The following is a 15,608-nucleotide window of genomic DNA, read 5'->3' as shown; positions in this document are numbered from 1 at the left end:
CAGAGGTTTGAAGAGTTTGGAGGACTCAGAAGAAGACAGGAAGATGAAGGGAAAGTTTGCACCTTCTTAGAGACTGGTTAAATGATTGTAACCAAAACGCTGATAAAAATATGGGCTATAAGTACCAGGTTGGTGAGGTCTCACGTGAAAATGAGAAAGTTATTGGAAACTGGAGTAAAGGTCACCTTTGTTATGCCTTAACAAAGAACTCGGCTGTACTGTGTTCATGCCCTAGGGACCTACGGAAGTTTGAACTTGAGAGTGATGACCTAGGGTATCCGGCAGAAGAAATTTCTAAGCAGCAAAGCATTCAAGATGTGGCCTGGCTTCTTGTAACATCCTACACTTAGATGCAGGAACAAAGAAAGGACTTCAAGTTGGAAATTATATTTAAAGGGGAAGCAGTGCATAAAAGTTTGGAAAATGTGCAGCTTAGTCATGTGGCAGAGAAAGAGAAAGCTTTTTCAGGAGAGCAATTCAGGCAGGACACGGAGCCACCACTTGCTAGAGAGATGTGCATAACTAAAAAGGAGCCAAATGCTAAGGCCTCAAAAGCATATCAGAGATCTCCAAGGCAGCCCCTCCCATCACAAGCCTTGAGGTCTATGAGGACTGAATGATTTCATGGGCCAGGCCCAGGGCCCTGCTACCCTGTGCAGCCTCAGGACACTGCTCCCCACATCCCAGCCACTCCAGCTCTAGCCTCAGCTCAAAGGGCCCCAGATACAGCTTGGGCTGCTGCCTCAGATGGTGCAAGTCATAAGCCTTGATGGCTTCCATGTGGTGTTAAGCCTGTGGATGAGCAGAATGCAAGAGTGAAGGAGGCTTGGCACCCTCCACCTAGATTTCAGAGGATGCATGGGAAAGCCTGGGTGCTCAGACAAAAAGCCTGCTACAGGAATGGGGCCCTCACAACAAATCTCTACTAAGGCAGAGTGGAAATGTGGGGTTGGAGCCCCCACACAGAGTCCACAATAAGGTATCGCTTAGTGGAGCTATGAGAAAGAGGACCACCATCCTCCAGACCCCAGAATGGTATACCTTCTGGCAGCTTGCACCTCGCTCCTGGAAAAGCTGCAGGCACTCAACAACCTGTGAGAGCAGCTATGAGGCCTGAATCCTGCAAAGCCACAGGGTCATAGTTGTCCAAGACTATGGGAGCCCACCCCTTTCACCAGTGCGTCCTGGATGTAAGACATGGAATCAAAGGAGATTATTTTGGAGCTTTAACATTTAATGACTGCCCTGCTGGGTTTCAAACTTGCATGGGGCCTGTAGCCCCTTTCTTTTGGCTGATTTATCCCTTTTGGAATGGCAGTACCCAATGCCTGTACCCCCATTGTAACTTGGAAGTAAATAACTGTTTTTTGTTACAGGCTGATAGGTGGAAGAGACTTGCCTTGTCTCTGATGAGACTTTGGACTTTGGAATTTTGAGCAAATGATGTAATGAGTTAGATTTTGGGGGACTATTGGAAAGGCATTATTGTATTTTGCAATATGAGAAGAACATAAGATTTGGGGGAATAGGCAGGGGAGAAATGATACAGTTTGGATATTTGTCCTGTCCAAATCTCACGTTGAAATGTAATTCCCAGTGTTGGAGGTGCGGCCTGTGGGAGGTGTTTGGGTCATGAGGGCAGATCTCTCATGAGTTGATGCTGCCCTTGTAATAGTGAGTACTCACAAGATTTGGTTGTTTAAGTATGTGGCAAATCTTCTCACTCTCTCTTGCTCTTGCTTTTGCTATGTGACATGTCTGCTTCTACTGTGCCTTCTACCACAAGTAAAAGCTCCCTGAGCTCTCCCCCAGAAGGTTTACTTGGCTCATGGTTCTGCAGGCTGTACAAGCACATACTGGCACCATGCTTGTACAGCCTGCAGAATCATAAGCCAATTGAACCCCTTTTATTTAATTTATCCAGTCTCTTTAAATTTATCCAGTTTCTTAAAATTATCCAGTCTCAGGTATTTTCTATAGCAGTTCAAGAATGGCCTAACATAATGCAAAATCTTTTTTTATGATCCAAAGCCAGATTATTCTTACTACGCTAAAGGAGAGATGACTTACCTTAGGCAATGGCTTTCCCTGATGGCAGCTGGTACCACTGATGAAGACTATGTTGGGCATCACAGGTTTGGGATAGTCCAAAACAAACTCAGTTCACAATAACCAAATTGATGTGTGGCTGTAAAGATCATATATGGTGACAGGTGTTTGAAGAATATCAGAGACTATTTCTAGGGCATTTTTGAAAAAACGGTGGCAAAATAAATGTTCCTTAAAGTGCATGATGTGGTTCCGCACTCTCTCCTTGAAAGTCATGGCATCTGAGAACCCTAAGAGACCTCTGGGGACATAGGAAAGAGGAGCAGGGTACTGTGCACCTTCTTCAAGATAGTGGCAAAATATTCCCCTGGCGAAGACCACAGAGGGGAGGCAGAAATATTTGGCAACAATAAAGCCACAGGCATTAAAAGGATCCAGAAATACTGCATCAAAAGAACTCTCCTTTGAGTATCCTACTAATTTTTTGTCCTTAAACAAACTTCTACAATTTGAATAAAATAAGTCCAAAATACCACTGGATGAACATGTCACTAGAGGATATAGACTTTGTACTTGTGCTTTCCGGTGAGAATCAGCGAAAACCATGAACTTCAGTCCAGATCCTCCAGAGTGTATGAGGTTGAGTAAGTCTTCACTGTGCAATTCAGTGATCTTCCCAGTTGCCAACTCACCTCTGGCATGACTACAACCACCTCATGCCCCCTGAGGATGAGTTTCTCCACCACCGACCGCATGGTGAACCAGTGGCTCCCATCCATGGGCACTACCAGCAGCTTCACTGCCTGGGCAAAGCCACAGGTCAGCAGCAGATACACACATAGGGGAAGGGGGCCGTTCCACCCAGCAGGAGCCATCAGAGAACTTCAGCTGAGAGTGAGCCAGCAGCTGGAATTCTAAGCTCCTGTAATATTGTAGGCAGGAGAAGTACAGGCAAAACCTGCCCCCAAAAAAAGGCCCTGTATTTTCCTGTTGACCCAAAGAAAAAAAAAATCACACTTACTGCCAATGATTTACTCATAAGGATAAGAACACATGAGTAGCATTTGCTGAGATACCAACTTGTACATTTTCCAGGGAAGAGTAGCTTATGGTCTTTGTCTTGAGGGCAGATCATGACCTGTGCTGCAATGTGAGTTTAGAAACAAAATTAAGCAGTGCTTTTAGACCTTGATGACTCAGAAAGGTAAAAAGGAAAGTAAATTTGAATAAACCTAATGTTTTTGGAATTTGTCCCTGATATGGTTTGGCTGTGTCCCCACCCAAATCTCACCTTGAATTCCCACATATTGTGAAAGGGACCTGGTGGAGGTAATTGAATCATGGGGCCAGGTCTTTCCCATGCTGTTCTCCTGATAGCAAATAAATCTCATGAGATCTGATGGTATTATGAGGGAAGTTTCCCTACACAGCTCTCTTTGAGTGCTACTGTCCATGTAAGATGTGACTTGCTCCTTCTTCCCTTCCACCGTGATTGTGAGGCCTCCCCAGCCATGTGGAACTGTAAGTCCAATAAACCTCTTTCTTTTGTATATTGCCCAGATGCAAAGCAAAATGTGGATTTTAGCTTGAGACAACCAAATGCCCTCTGCCCAGAAAGGAATTGGCACTTCATGGCCCAAGGAAAGACAGTAAGGTCCTTAGCATTGACCTCCTACCTGGCAGGAAATTGTGACTCACCTGCATCTCTGCAACTCATAGGCATTGCTACTTTTAATCTTCCATTCCTGGCTTCTGAAATGCTATAATGAGATTGACAACCCTGCTTCCATGGACCCTTCCAGGGATTTTTATAGAATGTGATTATCACCTATTGTAAATGGCTTTCTTCAGATACGTTGCCTGCAGTGGGGAGTCACTGGCCCTATGCTTTCCCGAGTACTCTGCTGAGCTGCCTCTCTCTGCCTGCTCTGCTTCCGCATTCTGAACAGAGCTGTAGGCCTCTGCTGTGGGCTTATTCCACTGGCTTTGTGCCTCCCTCAGGAATATATGTATTGGTCTGCCCCAGTTTCCTGAGTAGTACTTGATGTTGAGGTTGTGTCTTGTGTTTTCATCCTCCTTCCACAGCACCCATGCTATGCCTTGCACAGAGGAAATCCATGGGAATACTTGTTGCATTGGGCTGAATTACATTTTGCATGTTTTCTCAACACCTTCGTGGGTGAGCTCAGCAGTGCATGTCAGGTTACATTCTGAGGAACATTTAGTGAGGGATTCTGCAGCAAATCTCAGGGCATAGTTCTTGTAGGACAACAAAATGTCTCCTTCCAGGACACGCTAACTGATACTAGACATTTGCTCAGTCACCCTTTAACTTGGTAACTGAGGCACTTGCAGATGGCTGCCCTTGAAAAATGAAAATGACAGTGAGTAATTTATCTTCCCTGGAGGCTTACTTCAGAGCAGAAATCAATGAAATAGAAAATAGAAAGTCAACAGACAAAATTAAAGAAACCAAAGCTGGCTTTTTGAGAAGATCAATTATCTTGTTAAAGCTCTATCTAGCAGACTGATCAGAAAAAAAGAAAGAAGAAATAAATTATCAATATCAGTAATGAGAGAGGTGATATCACCATATATTCTACAAATATTAAAATGATAACAGAATATCATGAACAAGTTTATGCCAATAAAGTCGAAAACGTAGATGAAATGAACATATTTCTTTAAAGGCACAAACTCCCAATCTTCTCACTAAAAGAAATAAATAACCCAAATAGAAGTAACTGATATCTTTTAAATTGAATTTGAATTTGAAATTTAAACTTTCCCACCAAAAAAGTGAAGTTCAGATGACTTCCCTAATGTATTCTACTAAACAATAAAGGAAGAAATAATACCAAATCCTCACAGTCTAGTACAGAAACCAAAAGCCTATGGAATTTCCTAATTCATTTTAAAAGACTAGCATTACCAAAATATCAAAACCAGATAAAGACATGATAAGACAGAAAAACTACAGACCCTCATGAACTTAGAAACAAAAATTTAAAACAATATTTTAGCAAATCAAATTCAATAATATTTTAAGTATGTAATACATAAAAAGATCATAAACTACAAGCACATGGGGTTTATCCCTGGGATGCAAGGCTGGTTTTAACTTTAGAAAATTAATCAAGGTTGTACCACCATGTTCATAGCTGCATAACTCACAACAGCCAAGAGGTGAACTCAACCCAAGTGCCCATCTGCAGATGAGTGCATAAGCAAAATGTGGTAACAAAGGAGTAAAATTCAGCCTTAAAGAGGGAGGAAATTCTGACACGTGCTACACCTTGAATAAACCTTGAGAACTTTGTGCTAAGTAAAGTAAGCCAGCCACAAAATGGCAACTGCCATATCATTCTACTTGTATGAAGTATCCAAAATAGACAAATTGATAGAATCAAAAAGAGGAAGGGCGGTTGTCAATGAAACCACATTTGCAAAATTATGACTGAGACAGTGAAAGAAATCTAACTTAAGTGACTCCATCTTGCTTCTAACCTCCAAGCTGTGCTTGTTATTCCTGGGCTGAACTACCTTTGGGAGAAACTTAGTTTAAAGTTTTATAAAACAAAGACAGTAACAGCCTTTTCCCAAAGCAGACCTCCTTCTTGCCTGGGGACTAGATTGCATTTGTAGGACTAACATCAGCCACAAGATTAGATATTATGGTTTAGGATTGATGCAGCTGGAGGCTACAAGATTCTGACCCTCCCTAAACTGCTCCTAAGATCAGTGCTTGAGATATTTTGCAGACCCAGCACTTGACGGATCAGCTGACAGCATCCACATAGATAAACTGGCTCCTCTGATCTTGTGGCCACCACTCAGGAACTGACTCAGCGCAAGAAGACAGCTTCAACTCCCTAAGATTTCATCTCTGACCGATCAGCACTCCTGACTTACTGGCTTCTCCCAACCCACCAAGTTGTCCTTAAAAACTCTGCTCCCTGAATTGCTCAGGGAGATCGATTTGAGTAATAATAAAACTCCAATCTACCGCACAGCCAGCTCCACGTGAATTACTCTTTCTCTATTGCAATTCTCCTATCTTGATAAATCAGCTCTGTCTAGGTTGCAGGCAAGGAGAACCCCTTGGGTGGTTACACCAAGGGCTTGGAGGAGAGGGGAATGGGCAATTATTGTTTAATGGGTCCCAAGCTTCAGTTTGGGAAGATGAAGAGAGTTCTGCAGATGAATGGTGGTGTTGGTTGCACAGCAATATGAATGTACTCAATATCAAACTGTGCACCTGAAGTGGTGAACATGGTAAGTGTTACGCTATGTGTATTTCAACATAATTAATGATAAATAATCTTTAAAAATAAATCAAAGTAACATACCATATAAATAAACTGAAAACGTATAACCATGTAATGATCTCAATAGGTACAGAAAAAGTGTTTGACAAAGTTCAAAATCCGTATCTGACAAAAAAATTTATCAGCAAAAGAAGGAAAAAGAGGGAAAGTTTCCAAAACTATTGAGGGGCGTCTTGGAAAAACCCACAGCTAACATCATTCTTAATGGTGAAAGACTGAATGCTCCACTCCTCAGATCAGACACATGCCAAGGATGGGGGCTAATTACTACTTCTATTCAACATTGTTTTATTCAATGCAGTCAAACAAGAAAAAGAAATTTAAAATATCCAGATTTGAAAGAAAAAGTAAAAAGATCTCATTCACAGACAATGTGATCATCTATGTGGAATTTCCAACAAACTCTACAACAACCTCCAAGAACAAATTAGTAAGTTTAGCGTTGCTGCAGGATACAACAAGTAAAAGTTAATTTCATTTCTATAAACAGTTATTCATGAACATCAAGAGTTTCAATGGTGTTGGTCCATTTATAGGCAGATTTGTTGCAATAAATATATTAGAAAATGTTATGGAGATTTGCAACAAATTGAAAAAACCTGCAGATAAACCACATAGCCTACAATAGTGAAAAAATTAAGAAAAAGTTTAGTATGTCAGGAATGCATAAAACATATATAGTAACTAGTTTATTTTATCATTTACTACCATAATATGGACACAAATCTATTTTAAATAGTTAAAATTTATCAAAACTTACACACGCAAACACAGACTATATATGACACCATTTGTAGTCAACAGAAAAGTAAAAAAAGTAAGGTTGCAGCATTAAGTCATAAGTGCACAGTTAACTGTACCTACTGTACTACTGTGATAATTTCATAGCCACCTCCTGTTGCTATTGCATGGAGCTCAAGTGTTGCAAGTATCCACTCAGTACGCCACGTGAGGCTGATCATCTCCATATGTGCAGTTCATCCCTCCAGTAAATTGTGTATCACAGTAAACACTGATCTCACAGTTCTCATGCATTGTTTGTCATGTTTGCTGCATATCAGAACCCTAAATAATACCATGGGACCCATACAAAGTGTCGCTAGTGATGCCTCAAGTGCTCCCATGAAGCAAAGAAATTCACGATATTATAATGAAAGTTGAATTGCTTGACATGTACCATAGGTTGAGGACTGCAGCTGTGGTTGGCCATCATTTAAAAAAAAAATGAAACCAGATAAGGACCATTGTTAAAAAAAGAAAAAAAAATTCACTAAGCCATCACTGCAGTGAGGCCAGCAGGCTTCAAACCTTGCACTTTTTCCAAAATACCTTTTTATCTCATATTAAAAATGCAGCTCTTCAATTTCAGTAGACTCCACTGCCAAGGTAGAAACAAGGATATTCAAAGAGTTAATGGATAAAAATATCTAGGATTCCATCCATGGGTTAAAGATTAATAGTGAGAAAGGTCTTACTGAGAAACTGGCAGAGTTTTTAACCAAGTGAAAACTCTCATATATCCTAAGCGTTTAAGGAGTCTCCTGGTGGTAACGGTAATGACAGCACCACGGTGTGCACAGTCCACACGGAGGAATAAGTTCTTTACAGCCCCATGGGAAGTCCTCTGGGCCCTATCAACAAATCCAAGAGCAAAAGTAGAATATTAAGGTAGGAAAACAGACCAGATTGTTGGGTAAAGCTCACATATTTCAGAAGAAAAAGACTGAAACTAGAGTCATTATATCCATAGATAAGTTGTCAAAGAGTAATTCTGTATCATGCTTATCTAAATAAAATTTTATTATAAAAATGCAGCTTTCATGTGGGCGCAGGCTTGTTACAAGAAAGGCATACCTACATTCTCTACTATGACCTGAGAAAAACAAAGTCATTATATAACAACACAAAGCTAAATAAAGGTGAAGGATATAAAGCTGGAGAATTTAATGGCAGCAAAGAATGGTTTGCTAGTTTAGGAAGAGGTTTGGCTTTTAAAATGTCAAGATAACAAGCAATATGCAGCAGATGAGTTCCCAGAATTCATGAGGAAAAGCTTCGAGGAGAAAGAATATCTGCCCAAACTGGTTTTTAATTCATGCAAAAGTGCCCTATCTAGAAAAAAAAAATGCCACAAAGGACATTTATTAGTAAGGAAGAGAAGTGGGCACCAGGATTTAAGCCAGGAAGGGATAGGCTAACTCTATTGTCTTATGCAGATGTTGGTTCCATGCTTCTTATACAGCCTGCAGAACTGAACGCTGAACATCTCTTCTTGATACATTACCCAGCCTCAGGTACTCATTCATAGTAACACAAATAGACTAAAACACCAGGTTCTTGTGAGCAGGAAGAGCTGGTCCTTTCATATCCTGGTGGTGGGATGGCACAGCTACTTGAAAATATTGTTTGGCAGTTTCTTAAAAAGGTAAACATATACCTATCATAAAGCACAGCTATTCTATTGCTAGGTATTTATCCATGAGAAAAAAAAGAGCATACTTCCTGTATTGTATGTATTTGTTAATTTTCTGTATATTATGATGTTTCCACATCTTAAAATCCCTTTCTGGCTGAGAATGGAGTCCCTCTCCAAGATAGCCAATTATTAGAGAGAGCAAAGGGCCCAGCCTGATAGCTCAGAGCCCACTGAAATTATCCAAACCAGCCAGTCCTAAACTGTTTCTCCTGCCCTGCCTGTCTTTCCCACAAAAACTGCAACAGGCCATGGTCTGGGCTCTCCTCTTGCTCCTGTCCCTTCTGCCTCTTGCATTTCAAGTCAAAAAGTGTACAAGGTGCCACTGTGCCACAGCCCTTACTTCCGACCTATAGCAGTCCGGGTTCAGTGAGAGAAGCAGAGCTGCTGTGCATACCCATGGTGAGGGATTGGACAGATGCTTGGTGGTAGCTGATTGGACGATCTCTGCAAACGGCCTTGGTGTCTGATGCTGTAGCTTAAGGACCCCAGGGTGGGTCTTCAGGCAGGGCAGATGGATGTAAAGTGGGGACAGTGAGGGGAAGCTAGGTCTCACAGAAGGGACTGGAACTCGGGTTGTTCTCACTGCCTCCAACGTTGATGAAGAAGCTGACCTTTCTTGATGACTCCTGTATTAGTTCGTTTTCACACTGCTAATAAAGACATACTCGAGGCTGGGTAAATTATTTTTTTAAAAGAGGTGTAATGTGTCTTGGGCCCAGCCCAGGAAATCATTTTTTCCTCCTAAGCTTCTAGGCCTACGGTGGGAGGGGCTGCCATGAAGACCTCTGATGTGCCCTGGAGACATTTTCCCCATTGTATTAGGGATTAACATTTGGCTCCTTATTACTTATGCAAATTTCTGTAGCCTGCTTGACTGCAAACTTTCTGAACCTTTATGTCTGTTTCCCTTTTAAAACTGAACACCTTTAACAGCACCAAGTCACCTCTTGAATACTTTGCTGCTTAGATACTCACAGCTCCACGTGGCTGGGGAGGCCTCACAGTCCTGGCAGAAGGCAAAAGGCATATCTTATGTGGTGGCAGGCAAGAGAGAGAATGAGAGCCAAGTGAAAGGGGAAACTCCTTATAAAATCAGATCCCGTGAGACTGATTCACTACCAGGAGAACAGTATGGGGAAAAACATCCCCTTGATTCAATCACCTCCCACCGGGTCCCTCCCACAACACATGGGAATTAGAGAGCTGAAATTAAAGATGAGATTTGGGTGGGGACACAGCCAAACCATATCATTCCACCTCTGGCTCCTCCCAAATCTCATGTCCTCATATTTCAAAACAAATCATGCCTTCCCAACAGTCTTAACTCATTTCAGCATTAACTCAAAAGGCCACAGTTCAAAGTCTCATTCCAGAGAAGGCAAGTGCCTTTTGCCTATGAGCCTGTAAACTCAAAAGCAAGTTAGTTATTTCCTGGATACAAGGAGAGTACAAGCATTGGGTAAATACTCCTCCCATTCCAAATGGGAGAAATTGGCCAAAACAAAGGGGCCACAGGCCCCATGCAAGTCAGAAATCTAATAGGGCAATCATTAAACCTTAAAGCTCCAAAATGATCTCCTTTGACTCCATGTCTCACATCCAGGTCATGTTGATGCAAGAGGTGGGTTCCCATGGTCTTGGGCAGCTCCACCCCTGTGGCTTTGCAAGGTACAGCCTTCCTCCTGGCTGCTTTCACAGGCTGGTGTTAAGTGTCTGCAGCTTTTCCAGGTGCAAGCAGTCATTGGATCTCCAATTTTGGAGTCTGCAAGATGGTGGCCCTCTTCTCACAGCTCCACTCAGCACTGCCCCTGTGGGGACTCTGTGTTGGGGCTTCAACTCCACATTTCACTTCTGCACTGCCCTAGCAGAGGTTCTCCATGAGGGGACCGCCCCTGCGGCAAACTTCTGCCTGGACATTCAGGTGTTTCCATACATCCTCTGAAATCTAGGCAGAGTTTACCAAACCTCTGTGCACCCACAGGCTCAACACCATGTGGAAGCTGCCAGGGACTTGCACCCTCTGAAGCCAGGGACTGAGATGTACCAGTGCCTGGGACACAGGGCACTAAGTCCCTAGGCTGCACACACCAGGGATGTCCTGGGCCCAGCCCAGGAAACCATTTTTTCCTCCTAAGCTTCTAGGCCTACGGTGGGAGGGGCTGCCATGAAGACCTCTGATGTGCCCTGGAGACATTTTCCTCATTGTATTAGGGATTAACATTTGGTTCCTTATTACTTATGCAAATTTCTGCAGCCTGCTTGACTGCAAACTTTCTGAACCTTTATGTCTGTTTCCCTTTTAAAATTGAACACCTTTAACAGCACCAAGTCACCTCTTGAATACTTTTCTGCTTAGAAATTTCTTCTGGCCCTCTCCCCTCTCCCCTCTCCCCTCTCCCCTCTCCCCTCTCCCCTCTCCCCTTTCTTCGGTCTCCCTCTCCCTCCTCTCCCTCTCCCCTTTCTTCGGTCTCCCTCTCCCTCTCCCTCTCCCCTTTCTTCGGTCTCCCTCTCCCTCTCCCTCTCCCCTTTCTTCAGTCTCCCTCTGTTGCCGAGGCTGGACTGTACTGCCTTGATCTCAGCTCGCTGCATCCTCCCTGCCCTGGGCTCCTGTGATTCTCCTGCCTCGGCCTGCCCAGTGCCTGGGATTGCAGGCACGCGCCGCCACGCCTGACTGGTTTTTGTGTTTTTGGTAGAGACGGGGTTTCGCTGTGTTGACAGTGCTGGTCTCCAGCTCCTGGCCTCGAGTGATCTGCTCGCCTCAGCCTCCCGAGTTGCTGGGATTGCAGACGGAGTCTCGCTTACTCAATGTTCAATGGTGCCCAGGCTGGAGTGCAGTGGCGTGATCTCGGCTCACTACAACCTCCACCTCCCAGCCGCCTGCCTTGGCCTCCCAAAGTGCTAACATTACAGCGTCTGCCCAGCCGCCACCCCGTCTAGGAAGTGAGGAGCGTCTCTGCCTGGCCACCCATCATCTGGGATATGAGGAGCCCCTCTGCCCGGCCCCTCTGCCCGGCCGCCTCGTCTGGGATGTGAGGAGCGTCTCTGCCCGGCCGCCCCGTCTGGGATGTGAGGAGCGCCTAGACCCAGCCACCCCGTCTGGGAAGTGAGGAGCGCCTCTGCCCAGCTGCCCCATCTGGGAAGTGAGGAGCGCCTCTACCTGGCCGCCCCGTCTGAGAAGTGAGGAACGCCTCTGCCCGGCCGCCCCTTCTGGGAAGTGAGGAGCGCCTCTGCCCGGCCGCCCCGTCTGGGAAGTGAGGAGCGCCTCTGCCCGGCCGACACCCCATCTGGGAGGAAGTGAGGAGCGCCTCTGCCCGGCCGCCCCGTCTGGGAAGTGAAGAGCGCCTCTGCCCAGCCACCCCGTCTGGGAGGTGAGGAGCGCCTCTGCTGGGAGGTGAGGAGCGCCTCTGCCCGGCTGCCCCCGTCTGGGAGGTGAGGAGCGCCTCTGCCTGGCCGCCCCGTCTGGGAAGTGAGGAGCGCCCCTGCCCGGCCGCCCATCATCTGGGATGTGAGGAGCGCCTCTGCCTGGCCGCTCTTCGTCTGGGAGGTGAGGAGCGCCTCTGCCTGGCCGCCCTTCGTCTGGGAAGTGAGGAGCGCCTCTGCCCGGCCGCCCCGTCTAGGAAGTGAGCACCTCTGCCCGGCCACCCATCGTCTGGGAAGTGAGGAGCGCCCCTGCCCTGCCACCCCGTCTGTGAAGTGAGGAGCGCCCCTGCCCGGCCGCCCCGTCTGGGAAGTGAGGAGCGCCTCTGCCCGGCCACCCCGTCTGGGAAGTGAGGAGTGCCTCTGCCCGGCTGCCCCATCTGGGAGGAGAAATTCTTCTGCCTTGGGATGCTGTTGATCTATGGCCTTGCCCCCAGCCCCCTGCTCTCTGAAACATGTGCTGTGTCAATTCAGGGTTAAATGGATTAAAGGCGGTGCAAGATGTGCGTTGTTAAACAGATGCTTGGAGGCAGCATGCTTGTTAAGAGACATCACCACTCCCTAATCTCAAGTACCCAGGGGCACAAACACTGCAGAAGGCCGCAGGGACCTCTGCCTAGGAAAGCCAGAGACCTTTGTTCATGTGTTTATCTCCTGACCTTCTCTCCACTATTATCCTATGACCCTGCCACATCCCCCTCTCCGAGAAACACCCAAGAATGATCAATAAATACTTAAAAAAAAAAAAAAAAGAAATTTCTTCTGTTGGCCGGGCGCAGTGGCTCATGCCTATAATCCCAGCACTTTGGGAGGCCAGGGCAGGCAGATCACGAGGTCAGGAGTTTGAGACCAGCTTGACCAACATGGTGAAACCCATCTCTACTAAAAATACAAAAATTAGCTGGGCATGGTGGCGTGCACCTGTAATCCCAACTATTCAGGAGGCTGAGGCAGGAGAATTGCTTGAACCTGGGAGGTGGAGGTTGCAGTGAGCCAAGATTGCACCACTGCACTCCAGCCTGGGTGACACAGCAACACTCCATCTTAAAAAAAAAAAAAAAGAAAAAAAAAGAAATTTCTTCTGCCAGATACCTTAAGTCATCTGCCTCAAGTTCAAAGTCCCACCAATCTCTGGGGCAGGGGCAAAATGCTGCCAATCTTTTTGCTAAAACATAACAAGAGTCACCTTTGCTCCAGTTCACAACAAGTTTCTCATCCCATTGTCCATATCATCAGCATTTTGGTCAAAGCCATTCAACAAGTCTCTAGAAAGTTCCCAACTTTCCCACATTTTCCTGTTTCCTTCTGAGCCCTCCAAACTCTTCCAACCTCTGCCTGTTATCCAGTTCCAAAGTTGCTTCCAAGTTTTCAGGTATCTTTACAGCAGCACCCCACTCTGCTGGTATCAATTTACTGTATTAGTCTGTTTTCACACTGCTGATAAAGAGACACGAGACTGGATAAATTATTTTTTTGAAAAGAGGTTTAATGGACTCACAGTTCCACATGGCTGGGGAGGCCTCACAATCAAGGCTGAAGGTGAAAGGCATGTCTACGTGGCAGCAGGCAGGAGAGAGAATGAGAGCCAAGGGAAAGGGGAAATCCCTTACAAAATTATCAGATCTCATGAGACGAATTCACTACCATGAGAACAGTATGGGGAAAACTGCCACCATGATTCAATTATCTCCCACTGGGTCCCTCCTACAGCACGTGGGAATTATGGAAGCTAGAAGTCAAGATGAGATTTGAGTGGGGAAACAGCCAAACCATATCATCCTATACCTGTGGAACAGGGATCACGCTGAGGAAGTGACAGAGGGAAAGAAATTGATGGGGAAGGAAATAGAGAAAAGGAAGAAGGAGAGAAAAGGAAAAGGGGAGCTGCACAGAGGAGGGATGAAGCGTGGCATAAAATAAAGCCTGTGAGCCAGGGAAGGCAAGATGATGGGGACTGTGATAGCTGGTGGGGGCCCGCAGGACACAGGGTATCACCAAAATGCCCCCTTGAGTGGGCCAAAGAGGCAGTGTATCCTGTGGGGTATCACATTCTCAGGACAGACTGAAGGAAAGGAGAAGATGGTGAGGGGAAGCAGCAGTAATCCACACTTGACCTCTGACACCAGGGATTCCAGAAAGCCACAGAAAGGTTAGGTCCTACCACAGGCAGAGGCTTCTCCTGGGCTCACCTGTTCAGGAAGTCTCATAGGAAAGGAAAAAAAAAATGTTTAACCAAGGGAGCTGCCACATGAAGCATGTGCGTGTTTATCTGCACATCTTAATGGGTAACCAGGAAGGTGTAAACTGAAAAGAAAATACTAAGCGCTGCCAGTCTCCCACAACAAGTGAACGGACCCCTCCTGGCCAGCGAGACCCCAGAGAAACCAAAACTGAGTCACAGCCATGATGGAACAGAAGCCTGGACACGCCTTGTCACACTCCCTCCCTTTTGTGATATAAACACAACTGACCTGCTTTAGTGTTAAAATAGAGATGAGATGGACACAATGGACTTTTTGTGGCCATCAGATACCAAACTACACACAAGACCTCAAGCCACGCCAGGCAAGAGTTGAGTCATGGGTGCCTAAAGAATAAACTATGTTCCGACTGCCACAGTTTTTCTTTTTCTCTAGCAGCTAAATAAGCACAGGTCTAGAGAAAAACAATGTTAAACAAGTGCAACTCGACCAGACACTAACTGATGCCCATCCCTTGTTCCATAAGCCACAAATACAGCTTTCGTTGGACAAGAGGCTGATTTCAGTAACTTTCTCCTGGTAAGAAGACCAGTGACTGGTGACTACAGACTGGTTCTGGCCAATTTACAGAGACTGTAAATCGGAGTGCCTTTGTGCTCTGAAGAGACCTTTTGATGTATAGGGCCTAATTGTAATCCATTTAAATGTGAGTCTCCACCCCAGGGTGTACATGGGTCATATGTAACATGCATGTGTGTTGAATACGCATGAGTCAGGATGGCCTTCATAAATATTCTTAGCTCCTCCTGTAACCTGGTGAATATGTATGTTTAGCCAATTTGTTCAGCATAAAGCTCCTCCCCCTACTCTTCTCCTTTCAAGGGCCTGTCTCTGGTCTTTGCCGGAGGCTATGCTTCCCAGCCAGCTAGATGGCTGCCTTGAAGGCTGTAACCTTTTCCAAGAAATACAGACTCCTTTTCCAAACTTATAATTCTGTAATTTTTCAGTGAACAGAGGTGTAAAGGTGAAAGTGAGAAAACTGATCATAGCAAGAGGCAAAAAATGCTGGAGTGGGGGGATGGGGGAACTGATACTTAACTTAAAGAATTGTTAAGAGAATGGCTGGGGCTCAAAGCC

The 15,608-nt window shown here is 45.3% G+C and overlaps 1 protein-coding gene across 1 annotated transcript; it reads right to left on the bottom strand.

The window, feature by feature from the left end:
* Positions 1-1,951: 1,951 nt before the first annotated feature.
* Positions 1,952-2,969, bottom strand: LOC100447519 (UDP-glucuronosyltransferase 1A9). The gene is given in 2 exon segments (XM_003780301.4): positions 1,952-2,750; positions 2,753-2,969. Coding segments are annotated over 2 exon segments (927 nt in total). The 5' UTR covers positions 2,925-2,969; the 3' UTR covers positions 1,952-1,995.
* Positions 2,970-15,608: the final 12,639 nt, after the last annotated feature.

This window comes from Pongo abelii, chromosome 11 (genome assembly GCF_028885655.2).
Source record: "Pongo abelii isolate AG06213 chromosome 11, NHGRI_mPonAbe1-v2.0_pri, whole genome shotgun sequence".
NCBI classification, from domain to species: domain Eukaryota; kingdom Metazoa; phylum Chordata; class Mammalia; order Primates; family Hominidae; genus Pongo; species Pongo abelii.
Note: the sequence above shows the minus strand (reverse complement) of the source record. Positions and strands in the feature narration are given on the sequence as shown.